This window comes from Myxine glutinosa, chromosome 7 (assembly GCF_964187855.1).
Source record: "Myxine glutinosa chromosome 7, kmMyxGlut1.1, whole genome shotgun sequence".
Classification (NCBI taxonomy): domain Eukaryota; kingdom Metazoa; phylum Chordata; class Myxini; order Myxiniformes; family Myxinidae; genus Myxine; species Myxine glutinosa.
The window spans coordinates 15,264,362-15,279,690 of NC_136267.1; the positions used below are offsets into that span (position 1 = coordinate 15,264,362).

General features: G+C 52.1%; 1 protein-coding gene across 6 annotated transcripts in view; it reads left to right on the forward strand.

Annotated features, from left to right (window-relative positions):
• CEP164 (centrosomal protein 164) overlaps positions 1-15,329 on the forward strand; it is a 105,092-nt gene that overhangs the window by 30,522 nt on the left and 59,241 nt on the right. For all 6 annotated transcript variants that reach the window (XR_013624016.1, XM_068121811.2, XM_068121809.2 and 3 more), the window contains one exon: positions 15,153-15,242. Coding sequence is in view for 5 of the 6 variants with exons in the window: in XM_068121811.2 (XP_067977912.2) it covers positions 15,153-15,242 (90 nt within the window). In the remaining variant the exon portion in view is untranslated. The remainder of the gene's footprint in view (positions 1-15,152; positions 15,243-15,329) is intronic.

Consider the following 15,329-nt stretch of genomic DNA (forward strand, 5'->3'; position numbering starts at 1 on the left):
CTCATCAATCCCCCAGTCCTCTGGCACTAATAAGCCCCCCTTATTCAGAGGTACTGGGTCCCGCCTCGGCATCTAAAGCCGAGGCAATCCACGGGGGCGCCTGCTCGCCGGTGTAAGGCCTTATCTCGTCGGCGTGGACGATCCGAGGGAGGGCTCGTGGCCCCATTTTGATTTTTACTACCACGTCACAGACTTGCGACAGGACGACCCCCGGGCCTTGCCAGGGAGAGGTGAGTTTCGAGCACCTACCCTTCCTCCTCCGGGGATTGAAGAACCAAATCTTCATCCCCGGAGTGTACTGACTCCCCTGGCTCCGGTGGTCGTACCTGCGCTTCATCTTTTCCCCCGCCAGATGGAGTTGGCGGCGGGCGAAGGCATGGACTAGCTCCATGCCTTCCTCTAGGTGACGTGCGTACCCCTCCCTCGGCGGGTTAACCACTGTGTCTGGCACGGGACCGCATAGCAAGTCGGCGGGAGCCCGTAACTCCCGCCCATACATAAGCAACGCTGGACTGCATGCGGTGGCCCCGTGCTGGCTGGTTCGGTAGCCCATGAGCAAATAAGGGAGATGTTCGTCCCAGTCATCCTGACGGGTGGCGGTGAACAGTGCCAGTTGTTGGATTAAAGTTCGGTTGAATCTTTCCACCATCCCGTCAGATTGAGGTCTTAAAGGCGTTGTTCTTGTTTTCCGAATTGACAGGAGACTGCACACATCTTTTAGCAATTTGCTCTCAAAATTTCGTCCCTGGTCGGTGTGCAACTCCTGCGGAATCCCATGCCGGCACACAAATCCTTCCACGAAGGCCTGCGCTACCACCCCTGCTTCTTGGTTGGGGAGGGCGTAGGCCTCCGGCCACTTGGTGAAGTAGTCCATCACAACGAGGATGTACTTATTACCGAGGCGGGTGCGGGGTAGTGGGCCTAGGATATCCATGGCCATCCGCTCTAGGGGGGCCCCCACCTGGTGTAATTGAAGGGGGGCCCTCATCCTCCGTGCTGGTCCCTTTTTGGCAGTACAGGCGTCGCATCTCCGACACCAGTCCTGTATGTCGCTCCCCATATTCACCCAATAAAACCTCCGGCGTACCTGCCATGTCGTCTTTGTCCTGCCCAAATGGCCGCCGCGGCGGGTACCATGCACCTGTTGCAATATATCGGTCTTAAATTTATTTGGGACTACCACCAGCCAGGAAGTTTTATCAGAGGGAACCTCCACCCACTTGCGATACAAGATGTTATCCTTCAATTCCAGGGTTTTCCACTGAGCCCAATATGACTTGGTCTGTGCCCCGAGGGGGGTGACCTCTTCCCCATTAGGTCTTTGCCCCAATCTCACCCATTCGTGCACCGGCCCCAGTACGGGGTCCTCCCGCTGGGCCGCGCTCCAAGCCAAAGTTCCGAATTCCTCATCTGCGGTTAGTGGCAAAATTGGCCCTCTCACCCGGGTTGCACGGACAACGAGGGTCGGGTCCGAATCGCCCAATTGTTCCCTCTCCTCGTGTCTCGCACAAAATTTGCAGTTTTCCCCCAGACAAGGACGCCGAGAGAGTGCGTCCGCATTACCATGGGCCTTCCCGGCCCTATGGGCCACATCAAAATCGTACTGCTGCAACTTTTCCAACCACCTTGCAATTTGGCCCTCCGGTTCCTTGAACCGAAGGAGCCATTGCAAGGAGGAATGGTCAGTTCTAACCAAAAATTTCCGCCCGTACAAGTACGGGTGGAAATGGTTCATGGCAGCCAGCATAGCCAATAACTCTTTGCGAGTGACACAATAATTTCGCTCGGGCCTACTTAAGGCCCGACTATAGTAACCAATCACTCTCTCCACGCCCTCCTGTGTCTGAGACAAAACTGCGCCCAATCCTTCCTGGCTCGCATCCGTGTCCAGGGTAAATGCCCCGTTGCTAGTGGGGTAAGCTAGAAGGGGTGCGGATGTTAGACACCCCTTCAATTTTTGGAAGGCCTCGTGGCACTCCCTTGTCCAATTAAATCTCGTCCCCTTCTCCGTAAGGCGGTGAAGGGGCCGAGCCAACTCCGCAAATTTCGCCACGAAGCGCCGGTAGTAGGAGCAGAGTCCCAAAAATCCCCGCACCTCTTTGATGGTACGTGGTGCGGGCTACTCCTCTACCGCTTTAATTTTGTCTGGGTCCGTTTTTACCCCCTCGCAACCGATGACGTGGCCTAAATAGGCCACCTCCTTGGCAAACAAGGTGCACTTACTGGGGCTCAGTTTCAACCCTGCCTGTCTGAGGCACCTAAACACCTGGTCCAAATTAGCTACTGCCTGGGGGAACGTTTTGGCATGTACTAGGACGTCATCCAGGTACACCAGGCATGATTGCCATGGCATGCCGCCTAGTACATGTTCCATCAATCTTTCAAAGGTGGCGGGGGCGTTACACAAACCAAACGGCATCACAGTAAACTGATACAGTCCCTTACCTGTGGAAAATGCCGTTTTCTCCTTCCCTGCCCTATCCATCTCCACCTGCCAATACCCACTCTTGAGGTCCAAAGTTGAGAACCAATTTGAGCCCGCAACGGCATCGAGGGTGTCATCAATCCTTGGCAGGGGATATGAGTCCTTGAGTGTCACGTTGTTTAGCTGGCGATAGTCCACGCAGAACCGCGTGGTCCCATCCTTCTTTTTGACCAGCACAACAGGTGACATCCAAGGACTTCCCGAGGGCTCGATCACGCCTGCGTCGAGCATTTTTTCAACCTGCTCGTCGGCTTCCGCCCTCTTGCTCCAAGGGAGCCGTCGGGCGGCCTGACGAATAGGCCGGGCCTCACCGGTGTGGATCTGATGTTTCACCAGGCCCATACGTCCAATATCCTCGGTGGACAGGGAGAAGAGGTCCAAATGGGACCCAACCAGTTTGTGTAAGGCCTCCCTCTGGGTACCTCCCAACTCAACGCTACTACGATTTACCATCTCGCAAATGGGATCGGGCCAATTCCTACTTCTTATTGAAGGCTCCCCCTGGGGCCGGCTCGGCTGGACGTTCTCGCCCCTCACTGTCGCGACTTTTTCAACTAGGGTGCAGCCAGTTACCCTCGTGCCCCTTACTATAGTGCGTGGTTCTGTACTTATATTTATTACTCGGACGGCCACTACCGGTCCGTCCGTTTTTACAAGGGTGCGGCCCACGATTAAACCCGGTATGGACTGCGCTGCCACCGGTTCGACCAGGCCGCAGGACTCCTGCCATGTTGGGCGAACTGCGCATCGGGCCGGCACTATCGCCTCGGCCCTTGGAGGAATGGTCACGGCCTCGGAAGCCTCCAGCTCCGCTCTCTCGGCCGTGCTCACTCCCCCTAACGGCAGCTCTTCTACTCCCACCTGCAGGATCCCCCGGCACAAGTCGATTTTACAACCGCTGGCAGTCAACAAATCCAACCCTATTAAACATGGGTCGCATACCTCCGCCACCCAAACATCTATCTCCCTCCTTACCGACCCTAACTTGAGGGTCACAGAACCACGCCCTATGATCGGGGCCGTTACCCCGGTAGCAAGTTGCAAACTATAATTTTGCAGGCGCTGGATCTTATCCCAGCCACCTGCGCTCGAATCAAGGACCACAGGGCTGATGATCGTGGCGCTAGCTCCTGTGTCCACTACGGCGTCTACCCCCACGCCGGCAATTTTGCATCTGATTGTCAGGCTACCGGTTCCAATTTGGCCACAATAAATGACCTGTCGCGTCAATGAGGGCTCTCCTCCATCCTCTTCTGCCGAACACCGCCCTACGTGCCCGACACCTTCTAGTTTCCCGGGGTCTGGCGGGGGGGTGTCTGGGGTCGGCTAACCCGCTCCCCCCTGGGTGGAGTTGAGGACCTCAAACGCCGGGGATCATCCCGGCGCGTGGCTCGACAGTGCCGCGCCAGGTGACCCAGACGGTTGCAAGTATAGCACCTCACCTGATAAGGTGCTTGTCTCCGGAATTCCAAATCCCCCCCCCTGAAGGTCCGAATTGGATTACCCGCTCGTGGTCCACCGCGGGCCACCTTCGGGGCCGCCTGCCATGGTCCAGGTCCCGCCAGGCGCTGGTCCACCAGCCTCCGGACCATGCCCGCCAGGTCAGGACTCACGTCGGGGGCGGGCCCCCTAAGGGGTCCTCCCTCCATCGGGGGTCCCACCTGGCGGACCGCCATTGCGTGACGCTCGCTCCCCCGGGCCAGGGCCTCGCTGCTTCCCAACGGGCTGCAGCGTCAGCCGCCTGGCTCAGAGTCTGCCGGCGCCACATGGCGAGCTGTTGCCGGAGCTCAATATCCGGGAGGGCCTGGATAAAATGGTCCAGCGCCAGGCTTTCCCGGGAATCCGCTGCCATGTTAGCATGTGCGATCCCCACTGTGCGGCGAATGTCGTGGGCAAGTTCCCCGATGGCTTCCTGGTGCTTGCGTTTTCGCAGCGCGAGCTGAGCTTTAACAAGCTCGCTCTGCTGTTCAATGCCGAATCGATTAATTAGGGCGTCGCGGAGGGCTGGCAGGGTGAGAGCACCCAGTGGTAATGCCGTCAGCACCTCCGCCGCCGCGCCGCGCAATGCGGCCACCAGGTGTACTCCACCTTCGTCCTCACCCCAACTGTTGCCCTTACACACACAGTCAAACTGCGCCAGGTACGCGCGTAGATCACTCTTGCCGTCATACGGCGCGAGTGGGACCTTGTGGGACCACCTCGTATGTGAGTCGTTGCCCGCCTGCCGGACCCCGTGCGTCGCCCCTTGCGGGGTCAGCGCGGGGCCGAACCGGCCGGGCCCCCACAGTACATAACCCCCAAGGGGCTCCCGTGCCTCCCCTGTCCCTCTAAAAACTACCCCTGTTGGTGTCGATGCATGGGTCACGCTTCCGCAACCCGCTACCCATTCCATACCACCACAACCTTGCTCACTCACACCTCGCACCTCTCCCATCACCGGACCCTCTCGCTCGCACCCTCGTTCCATACACTCCGGACCAGCCATACACCTCACTCTTGGCCTCTCACGAACATCCGGGTCCATCTCGACCCCCAAGCTTATTAAATCACCTGGCGCATCATACGCACGACCATATTGGTCACCACTTACACCGGGTCCTCTTTCTCTTCGCTTCTCCTCCATCACCTGCGAATCCCTCATCCGGTTAATGAGCACATCATCACGATCCGAACACAGACTTTGGACCAATTCTTTTACTTCCTCTTTTATCTCTTTCTTATCCTCTCTCCGTCGCTTCTTAATTTCGCTCACCCCTTCTTCCACTTCTTCTAATTTCTGCTTCACCTCCTTCATCTCCTCGTGCGCCCCCTTAGGTTCTTCCTCTAACTCCACCTTATTTTTTTCTATGTGCTCCCGCACCTCCCGCTCTTTAACCTCCATCACCTCTACCACCTTGTTCATTTTCCTCGTCAGGTCCTCATGTACCGTCTGACACTCTTTTTTAATCACCCCTACGTCCTTTTTCATCTCCTTCTGTGTCGATTTTAAACCCTCTATTACCGCTGTGTTCTTCTTTACCTGGTCCCCCAACTCCTTTTGTCCCACTGTCAGCTGTTCTACTCCCAGCGTCAACTCCTCTATACCACCTTGCAATTTTACAGACCCCTTTCTCACCTCCTTCTCCATGCGCTCCTCACAGTGCCTCACCTCCTCGCGCACTCCCCCGACCTCCTCACTCACACCTCTTCTGATCTCCCCTTTCATCACCTGCATCTCCTGCCCAGATGCCACCCTCATCTGCTCCATTTCCTCCCTGTGAGCATCCAATTTAGTTTCTACCCCCATTCTGACCCCCTCTATCTGCTGCCCCATTTGTTTAACTTCCCTTTCCGCTTGGTCCCTCATGTTCCTCAATTTGCCTTCCATACTGTTTTCTAACCCCTCTAACCCCTTTTTCATCCCTTCCATTTGATTCTCTTGAGCGGCCATTCTGTTTTCTACCCCCGTTAACCCCACCTTTATTTCCCCTAATCTATTGTCTAATCCCTCAAATTTGTTGTCTAGTCCCTCAAATTTGTTTCCTAATCCCTCTATTCTACTCCCTAACCCTCCGATCTGGGCCCCCATGTCCTCCCTCAATTTCTCGCTATTGGACCCCATCCTTTGTTCTAACCGTTGGCTATTGGCCCCCATGTCCTCCCTTAATTGCTTGCCCATTCTTTGTTCCAATTGTTCGCTATTCTGGGCCATAAGGGCCTTCATTTGTATTTAAAAAATGTTCAAATCCACCAGCGGCGCTGCTACGGTCGCGGGCGCGGTCGCCGTAGCCATCTGCGAGGCGCCATTTTGCGCGCCCGTAACCTCGTGCGCGAGGACGCCATTTTGCGAACCTGCCGCCCTCACTGCTTCGCTCTCCTCATGTCCCTCAATTTGGTCCTGGATCGACTCTGCCTCACTCTCCTCTACCGGAACCTAGCCGTCTTGATCTCCCATAGCGCGACTTTCAAAATTCGGGTTTTTTTTTGTAAAACAAAATCAAATTTCGGTGACTTGTAATTTTGAGCGCGTTAAGCGCGCTTCAGGTCCGTATCTCACTCCCAGACACCAATTGTTGCGGACGCGGTTAAAGATGTTATTTACCGAGCGGTTGGTATTACCGCGACCGAACAGTTCCCCCGATTCTTCCCCAACTCACCCGGTTCACCCAGACGTTGGCCAAATCGCGCTATGCCAAATCAATGATAGAAAGGACACGACGACTGGGAAAGAGGAAACGACGCAAGGGGTACAGTTCTCAAGACCTCCGGAGGAGGGTATAATTACAGTGGTGGAGAAAAGGGGTAGATTACAAGGCAGTGAGGTAAAGACACAGAAGAGATGGGCACTTAATTACCGTCTTATCTTACCCCAGACGGACCACAGACAAACGGAACAAGGCAGACTTACACAGGGATTGATGGCAGGAAGGGACAGGTAGGTCGATAGCACAAGGTGCACCTTGGCTCGGGGACAGGATAAAGCACGGTCCAGAAGATGCGGGGAGGTGTCACAGCGCTCCGAGGGGACGTCTTTCTTTCTCCAAGCTCAGCGCGCATCTGGCGTCACCTCCCTCTCACTGCGCATGCTCAGCGGGGAGTGACACGCCCTCGGCTGGTTGGTTCCGCCCCACTGGGGCCGGTCCGCCGCTTCCATTGGGTGCGGGGGTTACCGGGCTCCGCCCTTGACGAGGAGCTGACAGGGAGCCCCTATTTGGTAACCCCGTCGAGCACATGTTTGATGGCGGCTCGTTGGGAAGGCCTGGTGCCCTCCCAACACCCCCTACCAACCGAGCCGGAGTGAGGACGCGCACTTCCTGCGCTCGTTGTTGTTGTTGTTGTTGTTGTTGTTGTTGTTGTTGTTGAACTGTGAGGAAGAGCTGCGGGGAGGTATTGGGAGGTCCTAAACTTCCTAACGGTGCCATACAATCACATTCTGGTGCAACGAAGGGTCAGAATTAATGGAAACGAGTCCTTAACTGACATAGACTAAGAATAACTAGCAAGATGTCCTATAGTTGTCTTACATGAGATGCGGTGAACCTGGGCACGACATTTAATGGGGGAAATAGGGGGAGGTCGGGTCTACAGAGTGTTGTTTACAGAAAATGGGACTAGGGAATGGGGGATTGGGGATAGTTGGGAAGTATTGAGGAAATAGGGGAATATTTACAAGCGGATATGGATGGATGCAAATCCCATATCCGCAACAATATATATATATATATATATATATATATATATATATATATATATATATATACGTAGTGTGTTCAAAAAGTATCCGACCTTTATTTTTCGTGCGTAAAAAAGAAGCTAGGGAGGCGTTGATTGGTGCACGTATGTAGGCGATCCTAATGCGCACGCGTTAATTTTTTCCCACCTGCAGAAGCTGTCATTCGACGGCAGACCGCCGATGAGTGAGGACATGTAAGTGAGTGCCGTCGGATTTTCATTTTTGACAAAATGACGGAAAAACTTGAACAACGCTACTGCATCAAATTTTGTGTTTTTTGGCCTCGAGGATGTTGGATGCTTCCATTGTGATGACTGCAACTTGGTTTCTGGGTCGTACCCATAAACCCAGGACTCATCGCCAGTGATCACTGTGTTGAGGAAGCTGGGATCGCTGTTCACAGTCTCCAGCATGTCCTGTGCGATCTCCAAACGGAGTTGCTTCTGCTCAATCGTTAGCAGCTTTGGTACGAACTTCGCTGAGATTCTCCTGAAGCCCAAATCCTCCTTCATAATGGAATGAACGGTGTTGAATCTTGCGGATCGTTTCCACTTGGGAATTGCCAAGCTTTACACAAAATTTGATGGTTCGGCCAAAAGTTGATAACTCACGCGGTTCGGCCAAAGCGAGTGAACTGAGTAACCGCCAGCCGTGCAAATTCCGCCCTCTACCGTTCACCCCGAGATTACCCGTTCCGTTCGAGCGACACGATACGCGGTCCTGCTTTCGCCTACCATCTTCGTGGGACGTGCCGGGTACCGTGGAGAGTGAGACGGAGCCGATCCTGTACGACCACCGCGGCGCTGGTGAACATCATCCTGCCCATCAGCAATCCCCGTGTGAGTGTGTGTGTGAGACGGGCCCGTTTGTCCTGGGGTATTAAGAGTAAGACTGTTTAAGGGTCTGGGCCATTGGGCCATTGTACATAGTTTGCTTTTCTGGTGGTCGTGGTGGATTTTTGACCGTTGGGTCTGCCCTCTGCTCGGTCCCGGCTCTGCTCCTGGCTTCGCCTGCCCGGCTCCTCCACTGTTTCCTCAGGCCCGCTCCCGTTGTTTGCGGCGGTGGCTGTTTGCCGCTGTGGTCTTGATTAGCGGCTGCAGTCGTTTGCCGCTGCGTTTGCCGCTTTGCCTCCTCGACCTTGGCCTCGTACTCGTCCCTTCGTTCCTGCCTGGCATGGCTCTGAGGTACTCCGCCGCAAGGCTTCTTCTGCTCAATACCCGCTCCACCCCATCATGCATCTCTGCCATCAAATCAAATGGACTCCTCCGACGACCCAGGTACATTCACCGTGGCTCCGGTCGTAAGTTTGTTTATTTGCAATCAGGTCACTCCATCCCCGTCCTCTGGTCGGCTCAGCGCACTCTCTCTCTTCGTCCCAGCGCACCTGGTCACAGCAACGCACACGATCGCACCTCCTGCCTACGAACCCTGGCTAAATCACCTGAATTCATCCCTGCTGTTCAAAACAACATCAAGCTCACCCTGTTCAACACCCGGTCCCTCAACAACAAATGCCTCATCCTGAACGAATACATCCTGGATAACAAACTGGACTTTCTCTGTCTCACCGAAACCTGGCAACAACCTCTGGACTACGACACACTTAACCTCACCACACCCAATGGATATTCCTACGTCAACAAACCACGCTCGGAGGGCCGAGGTGGTGGAATTGCCGTTATCCACCGTCAAGACATCAAGACCAACCTCATCTCCATCTCATCTGCTCCATCATTTGAACACCTGGCTTTAAAACTCTCTGGTCGCACGCAGTCAGTCATGGCTGTCGTCTACCGCCCTCCCAAACCACACCCATCATTCCTGTCTGACTTCTCCTACTTTCTGACCCAGCTATGTTCCCTCTCCCCCTCAATCCTCCTCCTTGGTGATTTCAATATCCACATGGACTCCACTGACTCCACAATAACCACTGACTTCACTGATTTACTCACCTGCTTTAACCTCACTCAACATGTCGACTTTCCTACCCATATCCGTGGTCACATTTTGGACCTTGTCTGCTCCACTGGATTAAATTTGCACCATCTCTATGGCTCCGACCTCACCCTCTCTGACCACTTAGCCATCACTCTGACCATCAACATCCCCGCCCCAACACCAAGGCATTATCGCACAATCAACTTCCGTAAGCTAAACGCTCTTTCACCTACCTCATTCTCATCCACCCTCTCTGAAAAAATGTCCACTTCTCCCTTCATTGACCTCCACACCCCTTCCGACCTCACTGACTACTACAACCACACTCTCTCCTCCTGCCTTGACCAGCTTGTGCCTGTAAAAACCAAAACAGTTTCTTTCACCCATTCTGCTCCCTGGTTTACCCCTGAACTCCACCTGATGAAAACTCGTGCTCGCCAACTTGAAAGACTCCGCAATAAAACGGGTCTCACAGTTCACTCCCAAGCCTACAAGGACCACCTACAACACTACAAAGATGCCCTCTCCCGCGCCCGCTCTGCCTACTACTCTCAAATTATCCACTCTGGCTCCGGAAACCCAAAAGCACTCTTCTCGACAATAAACAAACTCCTCCGCCCCCTGAACACCACCACCCAGTCATTCACAGTAGACAACTGCATATCCTTCCTCTCTTTCTTCCAACACAAAATTGACAACATCTACAACAGCTTGACCACCGCCGCACCCGCTCCCCCTCCAACCACCTGCCCCCCCTTGTCCTGCCATCCCCTGTCTCGGTTCTCCCCAATCTCCCCTACTGACCTCTCTGAACTCCTCATAGGAATGAAAACTGCCACCTGCACTCTTGACCCCATCCCCTCCAGCTTTGTCAAAGCCTCCCTCCCTGCTCTCTCTCCACTTATCATTGCAACAATAAACTCCTCCCTGTCTACAGGCATCGTCCCACCTTCCCTCAAAATTGCTGCTGTTACCCCCATTCTAAAAAAACCTGGTCTAAACCCTGACACCCTAAACAACTTCAGACCCATCTCCAACCTACCCTTTCTGTCAAAAGTTTTGGAACGCGCTGTAGCCACTCAACTCAAACATCATCTCTCTGCCAATAACCTGTATGAAACATTCCAATCCGGATACCGCTCCAACCACAGTACTGAAACTGCTCTCCTCAAAATCACCAACGACCTTCTCCTCTCCTCTGACGCTGGCAACCTCAACATTCTCGTCCTCCTCGACCTCAGCGCTGCCTTTGACACCATCGATCACACTATCCTCCTCACCCGACTTGAATCCACCTTTAACGTTACCGGCACTGCCCTCTCTTGGATTAAATCATACCTCTCTGACAGATGCCAGTTCATCTCCATCAATAACTGCAAATCCCCCACTGCTCCCCTCCCCCAAGGTGTCCCCCAAGGTTCAGTTCTTGGCCCCCTCCTCTTCATCCTTTACCTGTCCCCGCTCGGTCACTTAATCCGCCGTCATGGTCTCCAATTCCACTGCTTCGCCGATGACATCCAGCTTTTCATCTCCACCAAGTCCGTCTCCACCGACACCCACTCTATCCTGACAAACTGCATCACTGAAATAAAATCCTGGCTTCAAATCAACTTCCTCAAGCTTAACTGTGATAAATCTGAAATAATCATCATTGGCCCAAAAACGCTCACAAAATCCACCCATAACTTTGCCCTCAACATCGACGGTATCCCAGTATCCACCTCCCCTCACATCCGGAATCTTGGCGTCATCTTTGACCAAACCCTTTCCTTCGACAAATACACTAAACAGATCACAAAGTCAGCCTTCTTTCACCTGAAAAACATTGCCCGTCTCCGCTCATCCCTCTCCTCCACGGCTGCAGAAACCCTCATCCACGCCTTCATCACCTCCCGTCTGGACTACTGCAATAGCCTCCTCTATGGTTCACCCTCAAAAATCACCAATAAACTCCAATACATTCAGAACTCCGCTGCCCGTCTACTCACCCATTCCCGGACCCGTGACCACATCACCCCCGTCCTTTACAAGCTTCACTGGCTCCCCATCCCCCAGAGAATCCAGTACAAAATCCTCCTCTTGACATACAAAGCCCTCCATAACCTGGCCCCATCCTACCTGGCTGACCTCCTCTCCAGACACACTCCCACCCGCAACCTCCGCTCTGCTGGTACCAACCTCCTGACCCCCTCCATCCGGACCAAATTCAGATCCTGGGGGGACAGGGCCTTCTCCATCGCTGCTCCCACCCTCTGGAACTCACTACCTCACACCATCAGAGACTCCTCCTCACTCACCACATTCAAAACATCACTAAAGACCCACCTGTTCAACACTGCATTCAACATTCAACCCACAGCATTTAACCCCTGACTATCTCTTCTCCTTCTCCCTCCTTTTGCTTTAAATATTTCCCTATTGATTCTTGTCTTTTTGCAATTGTTGTTTTCATGTATTGTTATGCATTATGTTTGCCACTCTGTCAAAGCGCCTTTGGGCTTCTGGAAAAGCGCTATACAAAATAAATGAATTATTATTATTATTAAGGATTTCCCTGTGTCTCTTCGTCCTGAGCTGTACATACGTGCAATCATAATTAAACATATTTGTTCTTCCTTTCCTTTCCAATTCGATCGCCTTTGTGATTTCTCCATTGACTAAGCGTGGTACGAATAGGATCGCTCCAATCGGGTCTAGTAATTATAAATAGCGCAGATCACGTGTACGCAAACCGCTCGGTGTATCACCATCACACGTGGTTCGTGCGAGGCTTATTTCCTCGCTTCCAGGGCAACGCTAGTACTTGGGTAACAGCGAATTTGGTCCCGAAACCCTATTTAGCACTGTCCGGGAGGGGACGTAATAGGTCTCGGGTCGCACCAGGCTAGTAAAGACAAGGGGATTAATCCCCCCTTGATAAGGGGAGAAGGCCGGCGGCAGATCCACAACAATATATATGTATATATATATATTGTTACGGGTCGCGGACAAGATGTTACTTTGGGCCGAGCGGATGGTCAACCACGACTGTTACAGGATCCCCGACGATTGGCCCGACTCCCCCAACGTTGACCAGATCGCACCACAGATATTCAATTTGGAAACCTCTAAAGCGACCGAAAGAGAAGGAAGAGAGAAGAAGACAGAGTACGGAGGAATAACAGGATTTATTATACACACAAGCAAAAAGAAGGAGCGATCAAAGTTATTTACAAGCAATGGATGGAAGAAGCAGTCACACAGTGAATCGTTAGCTTATACTATTCAATTTACTTAACCCCAGGACAACGATTAGGACAGACGACGTTCACACTTACACGGGGGAAATTGCAGGCAGGAATGGCGGAGGTGGGTTGCTGGAGAGGGAGGCAGGGTCAGGTCCCTGCAACCGGCAGGGCTGGAGGTAGCAGCTCCTTTTTGGCGGGAAAACCCTCGGTCGCGTCGACGCTGCTGATGCTGTGGACGTCACGCGCTGGCTCGGTCACACCTGCTCCTCTCCTGGTGGAGCCGTCTCCCTCCTCTCAGCGTGTCTCTCCAAAGCTTGTTTCATCTCCAAGTACCTCTCCTTTTTGGTTTGGAGCGTCTCTCATCTCACAGCTCACAGCTCACAGCTCATCTCTCCTCTCATCTCATCTCATCTCATCTCATCTCATCTCCGAAGCAGTCCCTTCCAGTCGCTTTTATTACTCGGGTCGGAATCAAGCCGCCGGCTGCGAGGGCACGCCTACCGGGTCGCTCACCGCGGTGCTGGTTGGCTGTTAGGGCTGTCCGATTCCCCCTTTGATCATGACGACGTGCCACGCCCGTGAGTTGGCGGCTCCTACCCCCCCTCTTCTCCGAGATTAGCACATGGGCAATGGCGGCTTGCGGGATTGAACACCACTCGCACCGCTTTTGAAAGGAACTTTGGAGAGCGGAGATGATTGGGGAAATTGAAAGGGGCCTACGCTTATTTCGTTTGATACAATGCAGAGTCAATCTAGTGGGAAACACATATTTAGCCTACATAGAATAAGGAAATAAGCTATTTAAAAAGATATATCGTGGCCTGTGTGTAAGTTTCATGGAATTAACTAGGAGGACGGGCTGCGACCATTATTTACATTACGAGGGTGTTACACACAACAAAACCATACTTTTCACATTCGTTACACTTTCTCAAAATTGTTACACTTCTCAAAACCGTTACACTTCTCAAATTCGTTACAATATATATATCTTCCTATAATTCAACAAATGTCTGTCCGTCCGTTCAAAGGTACCGCAAAAACGGCTGAACCGATCGTAACGATATTTTGGGTGGGTAATCCTGGGACCGTCTGGAGTAAAATAGGCTATATTGTTTTTCCAATTACAGCTTTGGCCTCCAGCATTTTCAGGTTTGGACTCTCGCATAACGGTATTTTCCCAGGTGCCGCACAAACGACTGCACGGCTGCACCGATCGGCTGCACCGATCGGACTCGGTGACCTCGGACAAAGACCTTTTATACGGACATGGGTTGAATCCCTGCTTGAGAAAATGCCAACCCCCTCCCCGCCTTCATGGTTGTCTCTCCAACTCACAATCCCACGAGATATGCAGAAAGGACGACCCAAAACCAATTATCTTCTTTTTGATTAGTATATAAACATCATTAAAAGTAAATAATGACCTCGGCCAAAGTTCAAACGACATGAGTTTAATCTCTACATGAGAGAATTCCACATAGCTATTTGGGCAGTGTATAAGCCAACAGATCGCTGTCTCCATCGATCTTGCCAATGCTGTAACACCTATCGGCTCAAAATCCTTTTAAGTGTTGATTTGGTAGTTTTGAAACTTGGTAGTTGACTTGTTGAAGGAAACATTAACAATGTTGTTAAAAGTTTATTTTGTGATTAATTTGTGATTGGAGTTATGTTGTTTGGAATGAAAAAAGAGATATCGAGTTCAAGTACATGACGACATGCCGTGATGTTTTCTAAACGTGAACTTCGCGGATCACCATATGCAGATTCACCACGGGCCCACGATCGATGTATCTATACGTGAACGTACCCGTTTGTTTGCGAACGGGTACGTTTTTCATGGAAGTCCTTCACGAACTTGCTGTCCATGTCTGACGTGCGACTGAGGGTGCTACAGGAATGTGGAATTTATTGGTTTCATGCTTTAGCATTCGCCGTATCTGCATTGCCTGTTTGCTTCTGGCCTCCCACCCGTGGCCTCCCACCCGTGCGTAGCACGGGTATCTCACTGGTATATATAACACATATGTGGTACATCGGGTGAGGTATCGTGAAAGAAATGAAAAATGTGTTGGCATGTCTCACACCATTGTAAGTATCTCATTCATCAAACTTTCGAATGTACCTCATATTTATAATAGTGGAAGTAATGGAAGCAATTATGGCTGAAACAAGCAAGAAAGGACAGATTAATACATTGACGAGAGTGAAAGTCGGAAGAGAAAAGAAAAGTGAAATCGAGAAGAACAGAGTTATCTGATGTTGTTTATGTCTGTACTCTCAATAGGAGTCGCTGCGCAGTGAAGATGTGGAAAATGTTCGACTATTTGACATATCGGACAAGGACAACGTTTCTTCTCGGGAGAAATTTTCAGTGGTATGATTTTTGATGCAGATGTACTTGTAAAGAAGACATTTTTGATGGGACATATTGAATGCATTTCAATGGACTAGTGCACCCAAT